This window comes from Hippocampus bargibanti, linkage group LG10 (genome assembly GCF_051943395.1).
Source record: "Hippocampus bargibanti isolate YZ-2025 linkage group LG10, ASM5194339v1, whole genome shotgun sequence".
Classification (NCBI taxonomy): domain Eukaryota; kingdom Metazoa; phylum Chordata; class Actinopteri; order Syngnathiformes; family Syngnathidae; genus Hippocampus; species Hippocampus bargibanti.
This window is the reverse complement of record NC_142743.1, coordinates 24,074,851-24,102,789: the sequence shown is the minus strand read 5'-3', so window position 1 is coordinate 24,102,789 and position 27,939 is coordinate 24,074,851. Positions and strand designations below refer to the sequence as shown.

The following is a 27,939-nucleotide window of genomic DNA, read 5'->3' as shown; positions in this document are numbered from 1 at the left end:
TTTTTGTTGTTTTTTTTTAATTTTTCTATGATCAAAACTGCAAAACATCTAGAAAAATATACAACAAATGTCCACAAGGTTTGAAAATGGGAACATAAAAGAAAAGGAAGATTCACATTTCCCCCCATTATTAATAAAAGAACATTCATTTTTTTTAACTTGTTGGTAAATAGCCATATCTTCTATATGTTTTTTTTTCTTTTTTTGCAATGATCTTGATGCTTTTTGATGTTTTCTTTCTTTCCTTTCCTTTCTTTTCCTGTCTTGTCTTATTAAACATCACCGCAGTAACCCGAATCGTTTGAAAGCTGCGAGTTGGAGCTACGGTTGGACGACGAGTTCCAGATGTCCAGATTCATGTGCGGGCCGAAAGGGTTGAAGCTAGAAAAGGGGACGCCGCCGCCGCTAACGCTAACGCTACACGCGGGCGCCTCCGCCGACTCTCGGGTGAAAGGCGAGTGCGGCGGCGTGACGGGCGATGCGGGCGACATGGGCGCCGAGCGCTCGTGCTGGAGGTGATGGTGGTGATGGTAGGGGGCGCTCTGCGGCGTCCAGATGGAACCGAACAGGCTGGACATGGGCGACAGGCTGCGGGTGCCTGACAAGAAAGGCTACAAAAACAAAAAACATTCAAGTTATTCTTCTTACATGACAATCTATTGTTTGGTGGCGACAGGGTTTGTTTTGCTATTTGTTATTTTTATTTTTTATTCGTCATTCATTTTTTTAATTTATATAATTTGTGCATATATTTGTTTATTTTTTATGTTACAATCTCTAATTTTGCAGTCGAAATATCGCTGTACTAAAGTACGGTGAGATCTTGTCCAGAGTGTGTAAAGCGAAAAGTGTGTATCCCAAAAATTTGTTTCCCATAGGAAACCATTAAAATGAGAATAATCTGTTCCCAGGTCCCCATAAAACATCATTTTCTACTAAATGAAATGTATTATTATTATTATTGAATAAGACATAAAATTACACAAAATATACCTTATTTTATGTATTATAAATGAAATGTATGTATTCTTAATATTATTATTATTACTGTTAATAAATATGCTATTGTATTGTAATGAAAGAAATACACTGGACTGGATAATAGTCATTTTATTTACATTTACGAAATACATTTACGAAAAGTGTGCATCTCAAAAATTAATTTCCCATAGGAAACCATTCAAATGAGAATAATCCGTTCCCAGGTCCCCATAAAACATAATTTTCTACGAAATAAGCTTTAAAACTACACAAAATATACCTTATTTTGGTATTATAAATGAAATTTATTATTATTATTAAAATTGTTGTTGTTAATAAATGTGCTATTGTATTATAATGAAAGAAATACACTGTACTGGATAATAAAGTCGTTTTACTTGCATTTACAAAATACAACATATTTACAAAAAGTGTGTATCCCAAAAATTTATTTCCCATAGGAAACCATTAAGATGTGATTAATCCGTTCCCAGGTCCCCATAAAACATGATTTTCTATTAAATAAGCCGTAAAACTACACAAAATATACGTTATTTTATGTATGATAAATGAAATGTATTATTATTATTATATTTATTGTTGTTGTTCATAAATGTGCTATTGTATTATAATGAAATAAATACACTGTACGATAAAAAAAAAAAACAATAATGCTCGACGCAAATTTTCTGCGAGTGAGCAAAATGTGAAAATCTCTCCAGTCACCTTCGTGCCAACGCAGGCGGCCGAGTCCCAAGTGGAAGGAGACTCTTGGGCGTTTTGCTCGCTCCAGCCCGCCTGACTGGCGGGGGGGACAACGTGGCACTCCTGATGGGGAAATCCCGCCGGGAATGCCGCGTTTCCTGTCAAGGCAAAAAGGCTCAAAATGAGGATGGGCGATCATTGGCGGCGGCGGTGCTACCAGGTGGATGTGTACCGATATAGTTGCCTTCCTCGCTGTAGGCGTACGGATTAGCGCAGTGGCTATTGACGCTTCTCCACGCAAACCTGCCAATGGAAACATAACACATTTTTTTTTGCATACCAGACAGTAGAAGGCAGTACGGAATTATTACATTGTGCTGTACATGGGATAATTTCAAATTTTGGTTCAAATTTTAGCAAACATCATGAAGTTTGTTTTGCTTTCGCGGGCCGAATAAAATGACATGGCGGGCCAGATTTGGCCCGCGGGCCTTGACTTTGACAACTGTGATGAAGGTAGTACAGAATTATGAAGTTGTGGGACACATGGGACAATTTCAAATTTTGTTTGGGACTTTGGCAAGCATCGTGGAAGCATTTTAATAGGGGGAGTTTGCGAGTCATTTAGCCTCCGAGTTCAACATTTTGAATGTATTTCGACTTACGACCATTTCGACTTGCGGCCGTTTGGTCGGAACGGAACTCGGTCGTAAGTCGGATGTTACCTGTACTTTTATACTATATTTGTTATTATTTTTTTACTGTATTTCTTATGTATTCTTTATTTTTATACTTGCACTATGTACAGTTCTTTTGATGAAACATTTTTGCAGTTATACATTTCAGTTTTCTGACATTCCTATTATGCATAGAATACTGTTGGGTTTTTTCAATTTAGCAAATTTCCCCCTTGTGGGACTATTAAAGGCTTTCTGATTTTTGATATGGAAGGTTTTTTTTTTGTTTACTAGTATTTGCATAGTTTAATAGAATTTTTTTGACGGTTTTGATGCTGATAAAATTGATGTTTTTTTTAATTTAATACAGTGTACAGTGTTTAATACAGCGAGCTGGGAACGGATTATTCTTGTTTTAATGGTTTCCTATGGGAAATTAATTTTTGGGATATACACTTTTCGCCTTACACACTCTGTCTCGGAACCAATTAAATTCGTAAGCCAAGGTATCACTGTATTTGCATAGTTTAATAGAATTTTTGGGAGTTTTTTTAAATTTAATATTTGAATTACTGCCCCCACCCCCTTTCACACATAAATGTGAGGATGCCATCGTACCCGTTATACGCCCTGGGTGGGGTCGTCTGCGGGATGAAAGGCAGAGCGTCGCCGGTGGTGGTGGTGGTGTTGTACCGGAACTCGTTGGTGAGCGGGACGGAAGGCGCCGCCCACGTTTCTTCGGGCAGGACGTGACCCGTTAGATCTGCAAATGGCGGTGAAAAAAAAATCAGCATCCAAAGATTTTCACCATCATTTTTTTTTGAGAGAGAGGGGGGGGGGGGGGGGGGATGGTCACCCGTGTTCCGGTCAACACCCGCGGCGACGGCGGCAAAGCTCGGGGCGAAGGTGGACACGGCCGGATCGGGGCTTTGGGACGACGGGTCTTTGTGGTAGGCGCTGCCGGGTGGAAATTTGGGTGAAATTGGGGAAAAAAACGTAACTTGCGCTGTTGAAAAGAAGTCAATGGCGCGACTTACTTGAAAGGTTTGCGGTTAGCGTACGTAGCCTGGTAGGCGTCTCGCTCGGCGCCGTATAGGCTGTACTGCACGGGATCCCCTGCGCAACGAGGGAAAATAATCATCAAAAATAACAGTCAACATCGACCGTCACAAAGTCAACATCAAACAAAAACAACTACATTCATTGAAACAAGAACAAAATGCTGCTTTCGGGAACGCCTTTCACGATGATATATTCAGATTGCGCATTCATATGCTATCTATCCATCTGTTGGATATCTAGTTGCTAGCTAGTTGGCTGGCTATCTATTAGCTGGCTAACTATGTATTAGTTCGCTAGCTAGTTAGCTATCTATTAGCTATCTATCCAGCTGGCTATCGATCTGTTGGATATCTGGTAGCTAGCTCCTTGGCTTGCTATCTATTCGCTGGCTAGCTATCTATTAGCTCGCTAGCTAGTTAGGTGGCTATCTGTTGGATATCTAGTAGCTAGCTAGTTGGCTGGCTATCTATATGGGTGGAAAGCTATCTATTAGCTAGCTAGCTAGTTAGCTGGCTATCTATTAGCAATCTAGCTGCCTGGCTATCTATTAGCTATATGGTAGCTATCTATCCGGGTGGCTAGCTGATTATTAATCTCTTAGCTGGCTAGCTATCTATTAGCTATCTAGCTGGCTGGCTATCTATTAGCTATCTGGTAGCTAGCTAGTTTCTATTTATTAGCTGGCGAGCTACCTATATAGCTGGATGGCTAGCTATCTAGCAATCTATCTGTATGCATATCTATTAGCTATGTAGCTGGCTAGCTTTCTAGCTAGCTAGCTACTAGCAATCTATTAGCTAGCTAATTTTCAAGTTATCTAGCTATTAGCTATCATTAGCTAGCTTTCTAGCGAGCTAGCTATTAGTTATGTTTTAGCTAGCTTTCTATCTATTTAAGTTACTTCCGGGTTGAGTGAACGCTAGCTCATGTGGCTGCCGCTGCACACCCACAGAAAAACTGATCCTGTGAGGCGGATTTCAATGCAAGTGTGGGCCTTTTTGTACTTTTTCTGGACGAGGTAGCGCAGGCGTGTCTGGCCTCCTTGTCGCCCTCCACGCTGCTGGCGCTGCTCCAGCTTCCCCAACTCCCGCGGCTGGCGCGCACGCTTCCCGACGAGCTTCCCGAATCCGAGCCGGACTCGCAGGCGCGGCGCTCGGCCACGCACTTTCGCCGACTGCGGGCGGGGCACGCCGCCGCTGGAATTAGTAAAAACACGGCGGGGTTTGAGAAATTCCAAAGCCCAAATCATGCTATATTGCGTTTATTCTTTGTGTTTATTAGCTAGATTGCAAGCTAGCTAGCTATGGTAGATAATCATGCTATATTGCGTTTATTCTTTGTGTTTATTAGCTAGATTGCAAGCTAGCTAGCTATGGTAGATAATCATGCTATATTGTGTTTATTTTTGTTTATTAGCTAGCTAGCTACGGAATATAATCATGCTATATTGTGTTTATTCTTTGTGTTTATTAGCTAGCTAGCTAGCTACTGTAGATAATCATGCTGTATTGTGTTTACTTTTTGTGTTTATTATCTAGCTAGCTACGGAAGATAATCATGCTTAGAAATGAAATGTATTATTATTATTATTATTATTATTATTATTATTATTATTATTATATTGTGTTTATTCTTTGTGTTTATTAGCCAGCTGGCTAGCTACGGTTGATAATCACGCTATATTGTGTTAATTAGCTAGCTAGCTACGGTATAGAAATATGCTATATTGTGTTTATTAGCTAGCTAGCTATGGTAGATAATCATGCTATATTGTGTTTATTAGCTCGCTAGCTTGCTACGGTATAGAATCACGCTATATTGTGACGGCGGACGGGAAGCCGAGCTTGGTTTACCGTTTTGTCTGATGCCGTTGTCGGCGCGCGGTCCCGGTTTGGGAGCGTCCGGCGCCGCGGCGTTGCAGCCGCGGCTCTTGTTGCGGGACGCCGTGTGGTTGCGGTCCGCCACTGCGCTCCAGTCGGGCTCTCGCTGCTTTTCCGGAAGCTGCGGCGCTTTCTGCTCTGGGACGCTTGAGACAAGAAGACACTTAGGACGGGCCGTGATCACGTGAAGAAGACAGCAAAAGGACACGTGTCCTACCTTGAGACGCTTTCCGTCTTGCGGCGACTTTTCTTTCCCTTATTATTATTACTACTACTGCTGCTGCTGTTGCTATGACAACTACTGCTACTGCTGTTGCCCGTGTCTGCAACGGTTGCCTTTTTCTTTGACGCTTTGCCGTCTTCCCGTAACTGCAACAGAAAAAAAAGACATGTTACGATTGGAGAAGCAAAATGAGATGAGTGTATGTTGTGTATCTAAAGCAAGTACAATTAGCTTAATGCTAACATGAAATGAGAAACTCCATAGGGACGTGGGCTAATAATTAGCATCTTTGTCGATGTTGTGTATCTAAAGCAAGTACAAATAGCCTAATGCTAACATGAAATGAGAAATTCCATAGGGACGTGGGCTAATACAACCAAAAATATGGTGTCGGTTGTCCTTTAATCTCCAGTAGAATTGCAAGGCGCTAACCTGTAGCTCGGCGTCGGGTTGGTAGCATCCGCCGTGACTCATCTCCACGGCTTTACAAAGCAGCAGGCCCGGTCCGGGCCCGGCAGCCAGCGCCACGTTTTGCGGGAAGCCGGCAGGAATTTCCACGGGAAACATAACCGCTGCCGGCACGCCGTCTTCGCCTTGAAAATCCGGCGGCGCCGTCGTCGCCATTTCGCTAACAAACGACGCTAGGTTGTTGTTGTCGCATACGTCGGGGTCCGGCGTGGGATGCGCTTCGGGGACCGCTTCCTCGTGCTGTTCGTCCATCGGCGCGGCCTGCGCGGCGGCGGCCCCGCAGGGCTTGTATTTGCCGTAGTATAGCGCCACCTTGTGTTTCTTCTGGGGTTGCGACGGCGCGGACGACGAGCTCTTCTTGGACGACGGCGGACGCTGAGCGGGCCGGTTGGACAGCGCCGGGGAGCCGCGGCCTTTTCCTTTGTCTGAGGTGTGGCAGGTGTCCACGTAGCTTTTACAGCTGCCCTTGTGTTTACTTGGGGGAGAATCACAATCAGAAAAGCTTTATTCGTACCACAATGGGGACATTTGAAGTCCACAGCAGCAATTTGCATGCTTGCTTTCTGCCGCCCAAACAGGAAATGAACAGCGAAAAAGCGAGAATATGTATTTCGTATTATGGGCGAGCCGGATGCAATCATCAAAAGAGCCATAAGTTCCCGACGCCTGTTTTAGGACGTTAGCAACATTTGTCAAGCGAAAGGAAAAGAAGAAAACCAAATGAGCCCACCTGAGGCCGTTAGGTGTGATGTTGTTGACGGGGCCGTTGGAGTCCCGGGACAAGTTGGAGTTGTGGTTGCTCCGCATGGCCGGCATGGAGAACTGGCTGAGAATATACTGCGCTTGATGAAAGGCCATCAAGCACACTCCGAACAAGGAGATGCTGCAAAGATGACCCACAGAATACATCGATAAATACGGTGATACCTCTCCGTTTACGAATGCCTTGGCTTACGAACTTTTCGCTTTACGAACGTTAAATTGATGAAAATTTTACCTTGGTATACGAACAATTTTTTGGGATACACACAATGAGTGATATGTCGTTAGCGAACGAGCCCGTTCTAACAAGAAAATGGCAGCAGACTGTTTTTGTCCTCTATTCCCCGCCCCCAGTCTTCGGTTAAAGCCACGTGATTGGTCAAGAACGCAGAAGTGAGGGGGCGGGAGTTTAAACATTAAAGAGACCAGCAGAGAGACTGAGAAAATGGATAAAAAACAGTCAAATGTGGACTTGTTTCAACTTTGATAGTTCAAAAGCAGAGTGTAGACTGCAAAGTTAAAATATCCCATCAATCAGGCTCCACAAATAACCCGCACAAGCCGTCTGTACACTTAATGCAAAAAGCTATCAATCCAGCTAAATAGAACACAATTGATGATGAACAAGGTAAAATTATGGCAGAGAAAACACTGACAAGGGATCATTCCTCAAGATGGTGAAAGAAGAAGACTACGTAGTGTTTAATGCTGATGAAAGCGGCCACTCCATTCCATCAAGCCATCAACAACCATCACAAAGGTCAATAAAATGACTTTATTATATAGTACAGTTTATTTCTTTCATTGTAATACCAAAGGACATTTATTATACATAAAATAAGGTCTATTTTGTGTAGTTTTACGGCTTAGAAAATTAGAAAAACATGTTTTATGGGGACCTGGGAACGAATTATTCTCACTTTAATGGTTTCCTATGGGAAATAAATTTTTGGGATAGACACTTTTTGCCTTACACACTCTGTCGGGGAACCAATTAAGTTCGTAAGCCAAGGTATTACTGTGTTGAGTTTATTTCTTGTCCAACATTTTCCTCCTTGATGGACAAGTGACATGACTGACCAGGTGAAGACGAGGGTGAGCACCCAGAAGGATTCCTCCCAGCTGGGGCCGGGCACCACCTGGGCGCAAAGGGGCAACATGTGGTGGGGCAGCGTCACGTTGAGGGTGAACGGGAAGGCGGTCCCGCGCGACGTCACCAGCACCAGGTCGCGGATCACCCACGACGAGGTGAAATCTGGCGTGAACCTGCAAGGGGGCAGGGGGTTAGGCGGTCACATCTTGTTCACTCGAGACACCTTTGCTTTTGAGCTAACAACATGGCAAGCTAGCTATTAATTATCTATTAGTTAGCTAGCTAACTTTCTATCTACTTCAGTTATTCCGGGTTGAGTGAATGCTGTCTCGTGTTGCTATCTATTAGCTATCAAGCTATCTATTTGCTATCTGGCGAGCCTACTATTAGTTATCTATTAGCTAACTAGCTAACTTTCTATTTGAGTTATTCCGGGTTGAGTGAACACTGGCTCGTGTTGCTATCTATTAGCGATCTAGCTAGGTATCTATTTGCTATCTATTAGCTATCTAGCAAGCCAGCTATTAGTTATCTATTAGCTAGCTAGCTAACTTTCCATTTGAGTTATTCCGGGTTGAGTGAACGCTGGATCGTGTTGCTATCTGTTAGCTATCTAGCTAGCTATTTGCTATCTATAAGCTATCTAGTGAGCTATTAGTGAGCTAGCTAACTTTCTATCTATTTCAATTATTCCAGATTGAGTGAACGCTGGCTCGTGTTGCTATCTATTAGCTATCGAGCGAGCCTTACGAGGACTTACGCAACAGTGATCTCCGCGGACCCGTTGTGCTCGAGGCTGAAGGAACGACACTGCAGCACCTCGAATCCGAAGCCTTGACACTTGTAGCCGTTGACGTTCATGGACGTGACCGTTAGCGGCAGCTGGCCGACGTTCTCCACCTTGAAGCTTTTGCGGATGGCGAAAAGCGGCTTGCTGCTCCCGCGCAGGCCCGCTAGGAGACGCCATTGAAACGTGATGGATGATTCCCATCGCAAAGACAAAAACGCTTTAAATGGCCTCACCATCTCGGCACTCCATCAGCGTGGACTGAGGGACGTTGAAACGCAGGGAGGCGCCCGGACCGGGAAGTTTGCCCCCGACCCTCAGAAGCTCTTTGGCTCCGTGGCCCTTCACCGTGACCATGTCGAAGACGGTCAAGTTGTTCCTAGAATAACGCACGCCATATTATTCCAGGTGGGTTGGTGTCAGAGATGTTCGATCGGACACTGTGGACAAAAAGGCTCCAACACATGAAAGATTTTATTTTACTGCCGGCAGGAGACGTAGCCATTCATGACAGACGCCTAAGTTCTGCAGCCCTCTGCCAAGCTATTTATTGAGAGTATATGCAAATTTAAAGGACAACCGACACCATTTTTTGTGTTTCCTAACTGACATCAGAAAAACATTTTATAGCATCTAAAATAGCCAAAACACGCTGGTTGATATTTTTTAGTCAAACGCAAAACACCGATAAAAATGACTTCTAGTGTCCCAAAACTACTTCAAAATGACCTCGGAAATGGCGAGTTTGTGAAGGTCCCGCCCCCCTGTTCGTGACGTCAGGACGTCTTGCCTTGCTCTAGAATCAAAACAATGGCTTCAGATTGGGAGAAGATGCTTTCTTATTACTCATCCAGTTATGAATATCATTCAAATAGTTCTGAAGAGGAAAGCATAAATGTTTGCAATCGATGAAAGAAGTCCTTCCGTGTCATTTTGAGGCGTCTGGACTCCAATGTAGCATCCCAGAAAATGCACAAGATGGGAAATGGGCTGATTTGTCTGCTGGGAATTTATATCAACTAGTATCAGCAACACTCGGTGTCTGGCGGCGTCGGTTGTCCTTCAAGTGATACATTAGTAAAACATAGTTTTCTTGATTAGAATAGCACACCTCTTGAGTTCTTAGCAAGAACAGCTGTAAGCAATTAAACATTATATTTTCCATGAACTGATAAATGTGTAACAAGGCTAATGAGCTCTTCCTGTGAGGGAGTTTCAAGTTGTAAATTGCTTCGGTGATAAAGGAGTTTCCCAAGACCTAAATTCTGTCCAAGGCCAGATCTCCTAGATGAAGATGACAGTTTAACAGGATGTGTGTATTAAACTTTGACCTCAGGCCATCTGCGCCTTTTGTTTGGTTGGCCAGCTAAGCATGAAACTTTGAAATATGATAACTTCTTATTCTGTCTAATGTCTATCAGTTGGATCTTCCCAATGGCAGAAAAAAATCTGGCGCTTTACCTGATGATGAGGATGGTGGTGGTGGGTTTGTGTTCGGACGGCGTGAACACGACGGCGACCTCGCGGGACTCCCACGGCTTGAGTAGCAAACGCAGGACACCGTCGCCCTTCTCTGCGTTCTCGCTCGCCTTCAAAAGATGACGGAAGATGACAAGGAGTCACATTTGGGCTAAAAAGAAACAAAATGAAGACATAAAAATAACTCACCTTGGGGGGCGTATTCAACAGTGAGAACTCTGCAGTACTGATGTTGACCGCCAGGGGGCTTATGTTAAACCTGTAAAAACAAACATGCACTCTGTGTAGACAAGTTTTAAACAGTGATACCCCTTGGCTTACGAACTTTTCGGTTTACGAACGTTACATTTATGAACATTTAACATTGGCATACAAACTATTTTTTGGGATACGCACGGAGCGCCACAACGTTCTACCAAGAAAATGACAGCCGACTATTTTGGTCCTCTATACCCCGCCCCCAGTCTTCGGTTAAAGCCACGTGATTGGTCAAGAACGCAGCAGTGAGGGGAGGTGGTTTAAACATTAAAGAGACAGGCAGACGACAGTGAGAGAGTTTCAACTTTGATAGTTCAAAGGCAAAGTGTAGACTGCAAGGTTAAAAGATCCCATCAATCAGGCTCCACAAACAACCCGCACATGCCATCTGTACACTTGATGCAAAAAGCTATCAACCCAGCTCAACAGAACACAATTGATGCGGAACTAGGTAAAATGATGGCAGAGAAAGCACCTACAAGGGATCATTCCTCAGGATGGTGAAAGAAGAAGGCTACGTTCTTCATCAAGTGTTTAATGCTGATGAAACCCGCCACTTCATTCCATCAAGCCATCAACGACCATCAACAAGGTAAATAAAACCACTTTATTATCCAGCACAGTTTACTTTTTTAATTATAATCCCATAGCACATTTATTATCCATAACATGAGGTATATTTTGTGTAGTTTTAAGGCTTAGAAAAGTAGAAAATGATGTTTTATGGGGACCTGGGAACGGATTATTCTCATTTTATTGGTTTCCTATGGGAAATTGATTTTTGGGATACACACTTTTCACCTTACACATTCTGTCTGGGAACCAATTAAGTTCATAAGCCAACGTATCACTGTATTCGTCTCCAAAGGAATAAAACAACGAAGAAAAAAAAGGGAACCCTAAAACCACCCTTCTACGGTACCATTTGGTGAGCAGGTCCAAAGCCCCAAGTGGGGAAGGATACAGGGAAAGAATCTGGACTTCCACCGAAACCACAGATGAGGAAGGGTTCTTCAGCAGCAAAGTCTTCACCTAAAAGGCACATTTCATTTCATGATTTTTTTGGTTCAAAAACGAACGCCGCTGCCGTCGGCGACTGCGTTCTCGCTCGCCTTGCTCTCGTTGATGGGCGTGGCGGCAAAATCCAGAGGCAAAGATGTCTCCGTGGGGAGTCTCGGCCACCTGAAAAGAGGTGCAAGTTATGGTGATCGGTGACAAGGTGTACAATAGGGAGAAAAAAATACACAAACAAAACAGAGAATTGGGTCATGAAATTTCATATTGCTGATATTTTGCAGCAAGATCTTCCGTACATGGAAATATTTTCTGCCAAAAAACGACAGTTTTGTTATCGTCAAGATCGGATTATTGGGGCACAAAAATGCGAGTACATTGAATGTGGCACGTAACCCAAAATGACAGCCCCTTTTTTATGAAAAACAATCACAAAAAAATCATATTAATAACAATAATAAGAATAACAACAACAATACTAACAAGATTAATAATAATAGTAATAACAATAATAATAATAACAATGATCATAATAATCATAATAACAATAATCATAATAACAATAATAATAAACAAACAAATAAATAAACACACAACCACACAAACAAACAAATAAAAACAAATATGAATTAAATCGATAGCTAACTAGATACAGTAGCTAGCTAGCTAGCTAGAGAGATAGCTAACAAGAGAGATAGCTAGATAGATACAGTAAAGTCTCGTTATATCGATATCGGATATATCGATAGTCCCGGTTATATCGATACTATTTCTATGCACGCACGGAGAAAATTACATGCAAACAGGGTCGGATATATCGATAGTCCCGGTTATATCGATATTTTTTCCGACTCCCTTGAATATCGATATAACGAGACTTTACTGTACTATTGAAGGTAGCACTCAAAATGAAGGACAACAAGGGGTGACTGACCTGCAAGGTAGCTTGTCCAGGCGGTTCTGCCAGCGGGAGAAAAGTTCGCCGGCCAACTTGCTGTCCACCGTCCAAGACGAGCGAGAAAAGTCCGGGAGGAGCGTACGCTGCCACTCAGAGCGTCCTGGGCCGTGGGGTGGGGGCATATTTGAGGAATTGTCAACAAGACTTGGCTTACGAACTTTTCGGTTTACGAACGTTAAATTTATGAACATTTTACGGAACGGATTATTCTCATTTTAATGGTTTCCTATGGGAAATACATTTTTGGGATACACGCTTTTTTCCTTGCACAACCAATTAAGTTCGTAAGCCAAGGTATTCTTTTGGTGAGGAGTTGTTTTGACATCTCACCCGCTTCAGATAACTTGAGCGGGCACGGTCGCCCGCACTCTTGCTCCGATTCCAAGTCCAAGTCATCCTGCAGGATGATGAAAAATCAACGATGGAATTATGATAATAATTCAATTATGACGAGCATCCGAGCCCTGCAGGCGTGCCGCCGCATTTGTATTTCCTACCTCGGAAGAATCGGCGCGGAAGGAGAGAGGGAGGCGAACGACCGCGCCCGGACGGGCGTACAAGCCGAGGGTGATGGAGTGTCCGGACGGCAACGCCCGCTTCAAGAGCTGAAGGGACAACACGGGCCAGCAGCCCGGCGGCACCGTCAGCGGGCGGTGGAAGTTCACCACCTGGTAGACAACAGCACAACAACAAAAGCGCGCTCAAACGCTCCTCAAGTTAGCGCAAGACATCTTTTTTTTGTCTTCCCCTTCGAGATTTCTTTCCGAAAAAGCTTGATTTCATCTGACTTGGTCACGTATTCATGGTTAAAACCTGTGACTGAAAAGTGACCTTGACAGTTTTGAAAGGTGCTTAGAAATGAAATGTATTAATATTATCAATATGATCAATTATTATTAAATTATTAAATTGTTAAAGTATTAAATTATTAATTTATTAAAGTATTAAATTATTATATTATTATTATTACATTATATTATTATTACTATATTATATTACTATAGTATATTACTATAGTATACTACTATAGTACATTCCTATATAATAATAATAATAATTATTATTATTATTATTATATGATATTATTATTATATGATATTATGATTATTATGATTATTATTATGATTAGCTATCCATTTGCTATATATTAGCTAGCTATGTATCTGCCGATTTATTAGCTACGTGGCTATCTATCTAGTTAGCTAAATGTCTAGCTGGCTGTCTATATTAGCTATCTGTTAGCCAGCAAGCTAGCTTTCTATCTATTTGAGTTACTTCCGAGTTGAGTGAACGTTGGCGCATGTGGCTGCCGCTGCTCCCCGACAGAAAAACTATTCCTGTGACTGTAAAGGGACCTTATTATTATTATTCTAAAAATGGGGTACCTTCATGGATCCACGAAGTTGGCGTGAGCGGCTGGCGCCGGTCACCGTGAGCGGATGCGTGAACGGGTTGGTCAGCCACAGGTCCACCAGGTCGGGACTCTTTTGTTGAACTTGGAAAAGGCTGGACAGCTCCTCCGTGCGCCACCTACAGGCGTATATGAGGAACTGGCTCAAATAGCGACTTCAGCGATTTGTCCCACTTTTTTATGGATTGTATTCTATTTGTGATTGTATTTTATTTATTATTGTATCTCTGCTTGTCTGTGACTGTAAAGTGTCCTTGAAAGCTTTGAAAGGCGCTTGAAATAAAATGTATTATCATTATTACTAGTAGTATTGTTTGTAGTAGTATTATGATTTCTAGTATTATTATTATTTCTAGTGTTATTACTATTTCTATTAATATTATTATTTCCATTATTATTATTATTATTTCTATTATTATTATTTCTATTATTATTTCCATTATTTGTATTATCACTATTATCATTATTATTTGTATTATTATTATTATTATTTCTATTATAATTTCTATTATAATTTCTATTATTATTTCTACTACTATTATTATTATTATTATTTCTACTATTATTATTATTTATACAATTATTATTTCCATTATTATTTCTATTATCACTATTATCATTATAAATAATAACGGCAAATCCAATTATCATCATTATTATTATTATTTCTATTATTATTATTATTATTTCTCTTATTATTATTATTATTTCCATAATTATTTCTCCTATCATTCTAATAATCATGATCATGATTATTATCATCATTACTTACGGGTGTGCGACATGCAATCCAGCCAGGTTGTGGGTCATCTGGTTTCCGAGAACCTCGATTCTGATATGATGAACGCACTTGCTTCCGTGGCCTGACGTGGAACCTGGAATGATATCCAGAAACGACGCGGTCAAGAAACCGATGAAGACGGAAAACAGCGGTGAAAAAAAAGTTGACCTCTGCAGGTGAGGGTGGCCACTTGGGTAAAGTTTTTGGCTTCTGATCGCAAAAGAATTCGATTGACATCCAGGCTGGCGTCCACTTTGGACAGTAACTGCATGTCCTGTGTGCATTTTCAAAATACAGCGTCATGCAGACATTTGGATTTATTTACGACGACCGACGCCAAAATATGAACAAGTTACCTTGATGTAGAGCTTTTTGCTTCCCGAATTTTGCATATAAACTCCAATTTTTGGTTCCCCTGCAGTAGACACCAAAAGAGAAAAGAAAAAGAAATGAGAGGTTAACAAAAATGACGTTCAAAAATAATAAATAAACAAATAATAATAATAATTATACATTTCATTTAGAAGCGCCTTTCAAAACTCTCAAGGTCACAGGATAAGTTTTTCTGTGGGTGAGCAGCGGCAGCCACACGCGCCAGCGTTCACTCAAGCCAGAAGTAACTCAAATAGATAGAAAGCGAGCTAGCTAATAGATAGCGGATAGCCAGCTAGATAGCTAGCAAGTCAGCTTTAGCTAGCCAGTCAGCTAGATAGACATCCAGTCAGTCAGTCAGCTCTAGCAAGCTGTAATAATAACAATAATAATAATAATAATAAATAACCCACCTATTTAAAATCGTATTTTCTGTGTAGTTCTTTCTCGTGTTTCTATTTAAAACTGTATTTTATTTATTGTATTCTATTTGTGATTGTATTTTATTTATTATTAATATTATTCTATTTTAACAGAATAAGAAGTTATCATATTTCATCAGCACAGAGAAACCTGGGGTCAATCTGAGGTCAACAGACACAGCAAGTTAAACTGCCATCTTCATCTGGCCTTGGACAGAATTTAGGACTTGGGAAACTCCTTGATCACCGAAGCAATTTACGACTTGAAACTCCTTCACAGGAAGAGCTCATTAGCCACGTTACAAATTTATCAGTTCATGGAAGGTATTCTAATCACGAAAACTGTTTTACTAATGTATTCAGGTGTCTGTCATGAATGGCTGCGTCTCCTGCCGGCAGTAAAGATGATCTTTCTGGGTGTGATGGAACATCCCTGACACCTACCTATCGTGGCTTGTCCGGCGGGGGGAACCACAAGCAGCAGTAGCATGTGTTCAATGACGTATGGCTTAAGCTTATCCAGGTCGGCGGGCTGCTCGCCGCGTGCGGACAAGTCCAACTGCAGAAGGAGGCGTTCTTCGCTTTGAAGGCAAGACCCCTCCTGGAGAAAGCGTATTGAAAATATTTACATTTCTCTCGGTCATCTTTCTTCCCCTTTTTAAACAGTTTTGAAAAAGTTTCCAGGGAGCCACTAGGGCGGCGATAGAGGGGCATTCAGCTCCGGAGCCGCAGGTTGCTGACCCCCGTTGGAGAGTAATCAATTGGTTTACGAACTTAATTGGTTCCCAGACAGAGTGTGGAAGGTGAAAAGTGTGTATCCCAAATCATAATTTCCCATAGGAAACCATTAAAATGAGAATAATGCGTTCCCAGGTATCCATAAAACAATTTTCTACTTTCTAATTTTCTAAGGCTTAAAACTACACAACATATACCTTATATAATGTATAATAAATGTGATATGGTATTATAATTAAAGAAATAAACTGTACTGTATAATAAAGTCGTTTTATTTACCTTTGTGATGGTCATTTCATCAGCATTAAACACTTGATGAGAAATGTAGCCTTCTTTCACCATCTTGAGGAATGATCCCTTGTAGGTGCTTTCTCTGCCATCATTTTACCTTGTTCCTCATCAATTGTGTTCTGTTTAGCTGGCTTGATAGCTTTTTGCGTCAAGTGTACAGATGGCTAAATTTTATGTAAATTTCTCCACTGTGAGACTAATAAAGGCATATCCAATCCAATGGCTGGAAATAGTTGGTATGCCAAGGTAAAATTTTCATACATTTAACGTTTGTAAACAAAAACGTTCATAAGCCAAGGGGTTTGTAAACCGAGGTATCACTGTAATACTAATATGTACTCCAAAGGTACCTGTGAATTGATGAAAAAACTCTTGGGGAGGCTGCACTCCAGCACTAGACCCAGAATGGTGATGTTGGACACATCTTCCTGCAGGATTAAAAAACACGGGTGTGAACGGAGAGCGAGCATCCATCCATTTTGTAATAATTAATAATAATAATAACAACAACACTCAACCCGGAATAATAGATAGTAAGCTAGCTAGCCAGCTAATATATAGCTAATAAATAGATAGCCAGCTAGCTAATATATTAGATCGCAAGCGAGATATGTTGCTCACTAGACAGCTAATAGATAGCCAGCTAGGTAGCCAGCTAGATGGCATATTAAATAATAAAATAATACAAATAATAATAAATAATAATAAACAATAATAAAACAAAATAAAATAAAATAAAATACAGGCTGCCTAAATTTTCAACACTGCGACAAAATACGTCCACAAAATGGGAGTCAAACAACGCAATCATTTGATTCAATATCATTTAAAGATTTTTACTTTTTTTTGCAGAAACGAACACTTTGAATAAAATGCAAGTTATGTTTTGACAAAGGAATGATTATGCGGCATTTCTTCACTTTTCGCATGCGATAGTTTCCAAAACGATTCACAACAACCGAACCGCGAGGTAACACCGCTATTTCAACAAATCAATCAAAGGCAATTATTTTAATAATATACATTTACAATACAATTCAACTATTTTAGCAGTCATAACTTATTCGGCAAGAGTACAATGCATTTTTTTAATGCTCAATGGGGAGGAAAACAAACATGGCGTCAGACGACTTGACCCACAAACGCTCACAATGATCTGAGATGATAATAATAATACGCTTTATTGTTACATAACGTTGTATAATAACGAACCCGTCTGTCAAGTCTGGTTGATTTTCGACGACGATAAGAAGTGTGTGACTTTCTCAATCAAGTACAAGAAGGTGACGTAACGGCTCACTCTTGAAAGCAGAAGCTGAAATGCGGACCGAGTGAGGCCGCTTCCTCTTGTGTTTTGATTTTCAAATTCAACACACGCATACTTTCACTCCCTGAAACACACACACACACACATAAACACACATTCCTGTTTCAAGGATTTTGTGAGGTCCGGATAACTCCAGATAAGGAGTGAGGACCACCGTTGCTGGTAAGTTTAGAACTAGTATTCCTTTTGAAGACTAAATGTCACCCAATTTCCCACTTCAGCTTCTTTAAAAACAAAGAAATAAAAAGTGGACTTGAAACTGAAATAACAGCAGGAGTGAGGACTCTGAATGGCTACATTCAAAGTCCTCACCCCTGTGGTGAATTCGGTTAAAATATCTTTTTGTGGTATGAACTTTTTCCTCTCATTAACCACAGACACATAAACACACACAGTGAGTAAAAAGTGTGTATATCCAAGTGAAATGAAAATACACACCAAAAATCATTTTGGGTGAATTTGTGAGGACCTCTCTGAAACATGAACAGATGCATATATCGACCTTCTAGAGGAAGCCTTTAGAATGAAAAACTTGGGAGGACTGGCCAAAAGGTCCTCACTTGTCAAAAATGTCCTCACTATGTATGGTATGAAATGTTAGTGGTCCTCACAAGCATAGTCATACACACACACACACACACACACACACACACACACACACACACACACATACATACATACATCCACACACACGAACAAATACGCACACACTCCGACCTTTGAGTGTCATTTCTATTGCTAATGATAGCTCCATCGGAGTGTGCGATGTCTGTGGAAAGTGAGCGCACTCTGGACTGGTGTGGCGTCAATCCAGGCTGCTGACTTGACACTTTTCGACGCGTCACAAAAGCCTCTTTGTGCACGTGGGAAAACGTTGAGTGTTTTTTAGGAAAGGAAAGCCTCAGTTCAGTGTGGATGAACACATACCTGAGTTTGGGTCAACTTGATGCTCTGGATGTGAGGGAACACCAACTGTCTGTCCTTTTGTTGTACAGAATTTAATGATCCCTGGTGGACACCGACACCAAAGACCTAAAGGGGGCGGGGGGGTAAATAAATCAACAATTGCGGCCAAGACACTCTGCCTTTGAACTATCAAAGTTGAAACAAGTCCAAATTTCACTGTTTTCTATCTATTTTCTCGCTGTCGTCTGCCTGTCTCTTGAATGTTTAAACCACATCCCCTCACTGTTGCGTTCTTGACCAATCACGTGGCTTTAACCGAAGACTGGGGGCGGGGAATAGAGAACCAAAAAAAGCTTGTTAGGAGAACGGCTCGTTCTCGAAGGACACATCACTCATTGTGGCAGCTCCGTGTGTATCCGGAAAAATAGTTTGTATGCCAAGGTAAAATTTTCATAAATTTAACATTCGTAAGCTGAAAAGTTCGTAAGACAAGGGCTTCGTAAACCGAGGTATCACTGTATTAAAAAAAAACATGTAACGTCTTAAAAAAGCAAGACTAAAATCCACCCACCTGATATGAATGCAGCCCGTGAGCCGACGTGTTTATAAATAATGTGTTTTCTACGTTGCCTTCCTCAGATGGAAGGAAAATGAGTTTAAAAGATGTTTTCCCTCTGGGGGGGATCACCTGCAACAAAATAACAACTAATGTCATTCCAAGGAAGAAGAAGAAGAAGAAGGCGACGGACGGTAAGTGGACGTGATGTTACGCAGGCACTTACTCTTCTGTGGAAGGAAGGTATGTGCAAGTGCCTGCCGGACGTAAACATAGACAGCAGCGTCACGGGGTCCTCTTGGCTGGGGTTGTGGACATGTATGGTTTCGGCTCTGGGTTGCCCCAGCGGCCTGCAAAAAAAAAAACAACAACATTAAAATAGCCCACACACGTAACAAGAATTTTGTTTTCTAGCGCTTAAAAAAAGGAAGCGTTTATCTCTCATTGTGCCTGCGATGCATTGGCAGTGAGCGAGTCAGCAGCGCCATGATGCTAACGCACAAACGGGAAGTCAACAAATTCTAATGCTTTGTGACTGTACTTGAATAATAATCATAAGAGATGTTATTTTTGGGCGCCTTTCGGGGCTCTCGGGAAACACTTTTTTTTGTGTGCGGGTAAGCAGCGGCAGCCATTTGCCGTTCTTAAATCGTTTATTGAAACGAATACTTTGTTGAGCACTAGCATGTGCGCGCTAGCAACTTTAACGTCTTCGCGGTTCCGCCACATCTATCTAGCTAGTTAGCTATCTATTAGCTAGCTGTTCGCTATCTATTAGCTATCTCTTCGCTATCTAGCAAGCTTTCTATCTATTTGAGTTACTTCAGGGTTGAGTGAACGCTGGTGAGTGTGGCTGCCGCTGCTTACCCACAAAAAAAAGTACATACATACATATACTGTATATACATACATACAGATTGGGGAGGGAGAGGGGTGATAATTAAGTAGCTAGCTAGATAACTAGCTAGATAGCTTGATAGGTAGCCAGCTAATTTTCTAAATAGCCCGATAGCTAGCTTGATAGCTAGATAGATAGCATGATAGCTAGCTAGATAATTAGCTAGCTAGATAATTAACTAGATAGCAGGATAACCAGCTAGATAATTAGCTAGAATAGCTCTTTAGCTAGCTAGGTAATTAGCTAGATCTTGATTGCTAGCTAGATAATTAGCTAGATATCTTGATTGCTAGCTAGATAATTAGCTAGATAGCACAATAGCTTGCTAGGTATAATGAGCCAGATAGCTTTTTAGCTAGCGAGATAATTAGCTAGATGGATCGATAGCATGTTGTAATTGAGTTTGTCGTACTTCTACAGCATAAATCCAAATGGCGTCACCCTCAGATCAGGAAGTGTGTTACTTACTGATTGCCAAACTTTAATATCGCCGGATGGAAATGCAACGGCCTCCCATTCTCCACATTAAATACGGAAGAGCTGTTTGACAGAAAGAAACAACATAAATACGCAGGACACGCCAACAAAACACCTGAAAAAGTCCTTATTTAAGCGTAATTTCAAATTTGACCAAATATAACAAAGTCAGGAATCATACATCATGTCATATATATGATATGTCATATAGAGATATATATGGCCAGAGCTACCAGCACAACTTTAGTTCGCTGATGAAGCTTTTCGTATGAGCAGTGAAATGTCCGACACCTTCACGAGACGGCGTGACGTTGAAACTGCTAAGCGAGGCTTCGCCTTGATTGACTCGGCTTATTTTTGTCGACTTCCTGGTTTTTTGTTTCATTCGAACTTTTGGGGCGTGTGTTCAGCAGCTGCGTCCATCAACAAAGTTTGACCCAGTTTTACACTCGCGCACAAGCGCAAATCAGCTGCTTCCCTCCTCTCATTAGCACCGTATGTCATATGCCTCCCCCCACACACACACACATATATGCAAAAAGTCACTCGCAAGTGCAGCTGCGCTGACGTTTCCCTGTATTACGTGTCATTTATTTTTGGCCTTCCCACTAAACTCTACAGCCTCGGCTATGTTTTTACTGAGGGCAGGGAAGTCCTCTTTGGCTTTTTCTTTTTTTTTTTAAAGGACAACCGACACCATTTTTTTTGGTTTCCGAACTGACATCAGAAAAACGTTTTCTATCTATCTATCTATCTATCTATCTATGTAAGGGGAAAGAGTGTGTAAGGGGAAAGTGTGTATTCCAAAAAATAATTTCCCATAGGAAACCATTAAAATGAGAATAATCGGTTCCCGGGTCCCAATAAAACATCATTTTCTAAGTTTCTAAGCTTTAAAACTACACAAAATGTACTGTATTTTATGTATAATAAATGTGCTATTGTATTATAATTAAAGAAATATACTGTACTATATAATAAAGTGATTTTATTTACCTTTGTGATGGTGGTCTTTCACCATCTTGAGGAATGATCCCTTGTAGGTGCTTTCTCTGCCATCATTTTACCTAGTTCCTCATCAATTGTGTTCTTTTTAGCTGGGTTTTTGCATCAAGTGTACAGATGGCTTGTGCGGGTTATTTGTGGAGCCTGATTAATGGGATATTTTAACCTTTGAGTTTTGAAAAGCTTCAGTTTTAATTCTTGGAAGTGAGGGTTTTCAAACTGCGTTGTCATGACGGCCTCGAGCATCGACGCCCCATCACCTCAAAGGCCGCCACCGCTAGCATGAGAATTTAAGAGCTGCTGTTTTGGTTAGCAACACAGCGCCAGTATTTCCTGTGTAGCGAAGAACGGCAAGGGTCGTGTCCACTGCCGCGGTACAAAAATAACATGTTATGTTTGTCGCTATTTGATCCCCCCGCGTCCCCCCCACGACGGCATTAACCCCCGACGAGGATCTAAGTCACATTAAGTCAATGTTTGCTGCGATGGGGTTTCAGGGAGGCTTGTGAGGCTTCATTTGGTTTTGAAAGTGGATCGATTTTGTGTGTGTGTGTGTGTGAGGTTCAAAAAATGTGTTGATACAAGTCGATTTTGAGAACAATTTTAACATTGGGTTAATATGCTAAATTCATTCATCTACAAGATATAATGCTACAAACAACAAAATAATGCTACAACACAAATTGACCTGTTTTTTTATTCATCTAAAAATATAAATCTAACTATGATATATACGCTATAAAAATGCTATCTAGCTAGCTGCCTAGGTGACTATCGAGCTAGCTGCCGAGCTGACTATCTAGCTAGCTTCCTAGCTGGCCATCTAGTTAGCTTCCTAGCCGGCCATATAGATAGCTTCCTAGCCGACAATCTATTTGCTATCCATTTGCTATCTGGCTGCCTCGCTAGCTATCTATTTGACTATCTATTAGCTATATAGCTATACCGTTATTTAGCTAGCTGGATATCTATTAGCTACCTATCTGGCTATCTATTTGCAATTTATTTTCTATATATTTGCTATCTATTAGCTATCTGGCTGCCTCGCTAGCTATCTATTTGACTATCTATTAGCTATATAGCTATACCGTTATCTAGCTAGCTGGATATCTATTAGCTACCTATCTGGCTATCTATTTGCAACTTATTTTCTATATATTTGCTATCTATTAGCTATCTGGCTGCCTCGCTAGCTATCTATTTGACTATCTATTAGCTATATAGCTATACCGTTATCTAGCTAGCTGGATATCTATTAGCTACCTATCTGGCTATCTATTTGCAACTTATTTTCTATATATTTGCTATGTATTAGATATCTGGCTGGCTCGCTAACTATCTATTGGCTAGTTTCCTAGCTTTCTATCTATTTGCCATCAATTTTCTCGCTAGATACCTATTGGTTATCTTTTAGCTAGCTACTACTGAGTTACTTCCGGGTTGAGTGAACGATGCCGCGTGTGGCTGCCGCTGCTCACCCACAGAAAAACGTATCCTGTGACTGTAAAGTGACCTCGAGAGTTTTGAAAGTTAGCGGACATATCAACTAGCTAGCCAATATATGATAGATGAATATCAGCTAGCCAGCTGACATATCAGCTATCCACTGTATATATCAATTAGTCAGCTAGGTAACTAATTAGCTAGCTAGCTAATATATAGCTAGCTGATAGATGGATAGATATCAGCTATCTACTGTATATAGCAACTATTACTTATATACCTTACTTATACATCAACTTGTAAATGAAATGTATTATTATTATTATAACAAGCGTGAGAGGCGCTAAGTGACGGCGGGCGGCGAGTGGCAACGGTCGCCTGGCCGATAACGCGAGCAACCAGAGAGGTCGCGTAGCCCCGGAGGTCAATGAGCAGCTCATCACCCCCCCGGAGTCAAAATAGTCTACTGGCGCCGTTCGTCAGGTTGGGGGATGAAAACCAGACTTGCTCGGTGACCTTTTTAATCCAACATCAAATCGCCAAATCAATAAATCAGCATAGTTTACGAGTGTGTTGATGGGACGATGTGGAGGCCATTCGGATTTATCCCCAGGTGTTGAGGTCCGGGTTCGGGTTTCCACATTCAGGGTATGGGATTAGGATTTGCTGCATGGGTTTGGATTCTATAAAGGGTCCTGATTATTTATTTATTTATTTGCATTTATAATAATAATAATAATACATTTCACTTATAAGCGCCTTTCAAAACTCTCAAGGTCACTTTACAGTCACAGGATCAGTGTTTTTTTCTGTGGGTGAGCAGCGGCAGCGACACACGCTAACGTTCACTCAACCTGGAATAACTCAAATAAAAAGCTAGCTAGCTAGCTATTAGATAGCTAAGAGATAGCTAGCTAACAAGCTAGCCAGCTAATAGATAGCTAGCCAATATGCTATTGGCTAGCTGGATATTGTTTATGTTGAACGTGTGGAGAAAAAAATGGCTGAAAACATTTTATATGCTTTTTTTTAGGTTTCAAGAGACGTTACGAGGTATTTTTTTTTTTTGGGGGGGGGGGGGTTCGGGGGGTGGACATTCTACAAGATTTTTTTTTTTTGTGGAGGGCATGAGAAAATCCAAAAGGCTACATTGTGATGCTAAATCCCACCAGAAACTATTGATGTTTCCGTTGGAAAACCAACCCCCCCCCCATTTTTGGGGTTAGCAGCTGGGAACGACAGACCCCCCCCCCCACCTCTAAACACACATTTCAAGGAGTTCTAAAATTAGCCAGGAATTCTGTTCCCTGCCTCTCGCTTACCCTACCACCATAACCCCCCCCCCCCCCCCCCCCGAACCCCACCATGTTAGCCCACTACAGCAATATAAGCAACGTAGCGTAGCCTGAACACAGGGGAAGGCTCGTTACAAACCGAATGATGAACTGAACGCGCACAAGAAGAAATATTTGGAATATTTAAAAAGCTGATTCACAATAAAACAAATTCTGGGCGTGGGGGGTTCAAAATCGAAGCGAAACTTTTACGTTTACTTGCTAGCATGATTTTTTTAGTACTCAAAACATCCCCAAAGGGTCTTAAAAGAGGTCAAAAGTGAAGAAAGAACTTGTTAGCTAGGAATCAAGCTACTTAGCTAGCAATCGAGCTAGCTAGCGAGTAAGATAGTTAGCTCTCTTTCTATTCAGCGATCTGGATAATCCCTTTCATCGCAGGTATCAAAGTCAAGGCTCGCGGCCCTAATCTGGCCCGCCATATCATTTTATTCGGCCCGCGAAAGCAAATCAAACAGTCATTATTTTGTACTTAAAATTTCAAAGCTATCTAGCGATCGAGCTAGCTAGCGATCGAGCTAGTAAGTTAGCGCTTGAGCTAGCTAGTGAGTAAAATAGTTAGCTCTCTAACTATTCAGCAAGCTGGATAAGGCTTGGGGCACAAATCTGGCTAGCGATCGAGCAACCTAGTTAGCGATCGAGCTACCTATCTAGCGATTGAGCGAGCAAGTTAGCGCTTGAGCTATCTAGTGAGTAAAATAGTTAGCTCTCTATCTATTCAGCAAGATGGATAATCCCTTTTATCACAGGTGTCAAAGTCAAGGCTTGGGGCACAAATCTAGCTAGCGATCGAGCTAGCAAGTTCGCTATTGAGCTAGCTAGTGAGTAAGATAGTTAGCTCTCTTTCTATTCAGCGAGCTTTCATCGCAGGTGTCAAAGTCAAGGATCGGGGCCCAAATCTGGCACGCCATATCATTTTATTCGGCCCGTGAAAGTCAAACAAACTTGTGAAATTCAATTTTTTTTGATAAAGTTGGAACAAAAATGCAAAATTATCCCATAAAAACCACAATAACAGTTATCTGTGACTTCAAAATTGAAAATTAATGATTTGTTAATTTGTTGTGCGTTTAGATTCAAGATGTGGAGGGCATTAAACAGAGAAAACCGTAACGACAATGTGGTCCGCGGCAAAAAAAAAAAAAAAAAAAGACTTTTGACACCCTTGATTTCAGGTGATGATACTAGCGAGTGGCGACATTTTCTGACGCAATAACTTGTGATTTATGCTAACGTGGCCAATTGTGAACAAACCTACCTGTCTTCGACTGGAAGACCGTCCTTTCTCGGCCCCTTTTCCACCTGCGAACGAAAATAGGAACGTTAACATCAACTGCAAATTGATTGGAACTTGATTTCACTGGATGTCTTGAATTTAAACGGGAGATTATGAAATCGCTATGACTTGATGTGATTTCTACCGTTAGAGATTGTTCGAAATTTGGTTAAAGACTCAAAAGGACATTGCCAGGCGGTGGTTAGCATTTTTAGTCATTTCAGCAAGTCGCTAATACAGTGATACCTCACGGTTTACGAACCCCTTGGCTTACGAACTTTTCGGTTTACGAACGTTACATTGATGAACGTTTTACCTTGTCATACAAACTATTTTTCGGGAGACACACTTGTTTCAACTTTGATAGTTCAAAGGTAGAGTGTAGACTGCAAGGTTAAAATATCCCACTCCACAAACAACCCGCACAAGCCATCTGTACACTTGATGCAAAAAGCTATCAACCCGGCTAAACTGAACACAATTGATGAGGAACAAGGTAAAATTATGGCAGAGAAAGAACCTACAAGGGATCATTCCTCAAGATGGTGGAAGAAGAAGGCTACGTTCCTCATCAAGTGTTTAATGCTGAAGAAACCGGCTACTCCATTCCATCAAGCCATCAACGACCATCACAAAGGTCAATAAAACGACTTTATTATACACTACAGTTTATTTCTTTCATTATAATACCATAGCACATACCATTACACATAAAATATTGTATATTTTGTGTAGTTTTAAGGCTTAGAAAATTAGAAAATGATGTTTTATGGGGACTTGGGAACGGATTATTCTTATTTTAATGGTTTCCTATGGGAAATTAATTTTTGGGATACATACTTTTCGCCTTACGCACTCTGTGTGGGAATCAATTAAGTTCGTAAGCCAGGGTATAACTGTACATTATTACGGTAAACGTGTAAAACAAGAGCTTTGCAAAGTATCCTGAGGTCGCCCGTCTCCATGTGCAGCCTGTTGCAACCCCCCAAGATGGAGCAAAGACCGATACTTTGGGGGAAACCCGCACGGTGGGGGAGGGGGTCTAACTAGACGCAATTTGCATGGCAAAAATCAGACATTTTCCATCATTTGTAAACACTTAAAGTCATTTAGAAACTAAAATTGCGGTCAATGGAGTGCAAGGACAAAATAGGGGGGGGGGGGCACACATGTGCTTCATGAAGCCAAACAATAGATGTTCACACACGTGCTCCCGTTTCGAGCTCTTTTTGGGTTGAATGCATTGGAGAAAACCATAAATGAAAAGATTACTTTAGAAAAATAATATTTTCAAACGTGAATGAATAAAAATGGGGGGCGTTTACCTGCAAAGGGATCAGCGTATCGACATCCTCCGGTTGCCAGACTTCAACCACGCTGGTGGCCATTTGATTCAGAGCTTTTGAATGGGCAAGAAAAACAAATATTACATTAGATGTAAAATGAGAAGTTTTTTCGGGAGATTCATCGGCGGTTATTAAAGTATTTCGTCGTTCGCATCGAGCGCAAGTGAACGAAACAAAGTGGCTGACATGAGTTGGCATCGCTTTGACCAAAAAAAAAAGCTCGCTAGTTAGCAGGAAGCATTAGCAACGGAGGCTAAAATGCCAACTTGCTCACACAAACTGACGTTTTTTGGGTCACGATCGATTTTTAAACTAATCGGGGTGACTCGCGTCGAAAAAATATTTGGATAAATATAAATAAATGGAAATAAAGCGTAGAAGGAAAAAATGTTTAAAGCCCCGTTCGAGATTGCTGTCAAATGAACGCCTGGCGAACTTGACGTTACGGGAGGAGGGAAAAAAAGATGTTTGTTTTGTTTGTTTGTTTTTTTTTTTTTGACCCACCTTGTCTCTGAGCTCCTCCGTGTTGCACGCAGTATAAAATTAAATGCAATATTCCCGGTAATACGTTGAGCCACGTCTTCCGGTGACAGTAGCTGCCCTGCTGGAAGTCCTGCGGCCCCGCCATGCCTTGTGTTTCTACACGCCGCCGCCGCACTCGCTTGCTCGCTGGCTGGCTGGCTGGCTGGCTGGTAGCTTCCTTCGTTGTCTCGGCTCACATCAGCCACAGCAGACGTTCACCGCCCCCCCGCATCAGCCAGCGAGCACTCCCTCCTCCCCTTCCACGGTCTACTCCGGCGCATGCGCAGTGCGCTAGTCAATGGCGACGTGGTAGAATCGAAAGGAATGAGTGATACATTGGCTTACGAACTTAATTGGTTCCCAGACAGTGTAAGGCGAAAAGTGTGTATCCCAAAAATAATTTCCCATAGGAAACCATTAAAATGAGAATAATCCGTTCCCAGGTCCCCATAAAACGTCATTTTCTACT

The 27,939-nt window shown here is 41.4% G+C and overlaps 1 protein-coding gene across 1 annotated transcript; it reads right to left on the bottom strand.

Annotated features, from left to right (window-relative positions):
• tmem131l (transmembrane 131 like) lies at positions 1 to 27,648 on the bottom strand. The gene is made up of 34 exons (XM_089007304.1): positions 27,453 to 27,648; positions 26,928 to 27,001; positions 25,585 to 25,628; positions 20,518 to 20,589; positions 19,378 to 19,501; positions 19,167 to 19,283; positions 18,617 to 18,721; positions 16,713 to 16,790; positions 15,778 to 15,934; positions 14,896 to 14,954; positions 14,708 to 14,813; positions 14,531 to 14,633; positions 13,733 to 13,877; positions 12,845 to 13,015; positions 12,678 to 12,744; positions 12,324 to 12,447; positions 11,488 to 11,557; positions 11,298 to 11,407; positions 10,307 to 10,376; positions 10,100 to 10,227; positions 8,875 to 9,017; positions 8,612 to 8,804; positions 7,839 to 8,024; positions 6,727 to 6,879; positions 5,961 to 6,471; positions 5,523 to 5,674; positions 5,279 to 5,451; positions 4,430 to 4,621; positions 3,401 to 3,479; positions 3,220 to 3,320; positions 2,982 to 3,126; positions 1,919 to 1,989; positions 1,708 to 1,844; positions 1 to 611 (listed from the first exon to the last, which is right to left on the bottom strand). The coding sequence occupies exons 1-34, from the start codon at positions 27,574 to 27,576 to the stop codon at positions 273 to 275; spliced, it is 4,623 nt and encodes a 1,540-aa protein (XP_088863430.1). The 5' UTR covers positions 27,577 to 27,648; the 3' UTR covers positions 1 to 272.
• Positions 27,649 to 27,939: the final 291 nt, after the last annotated feature.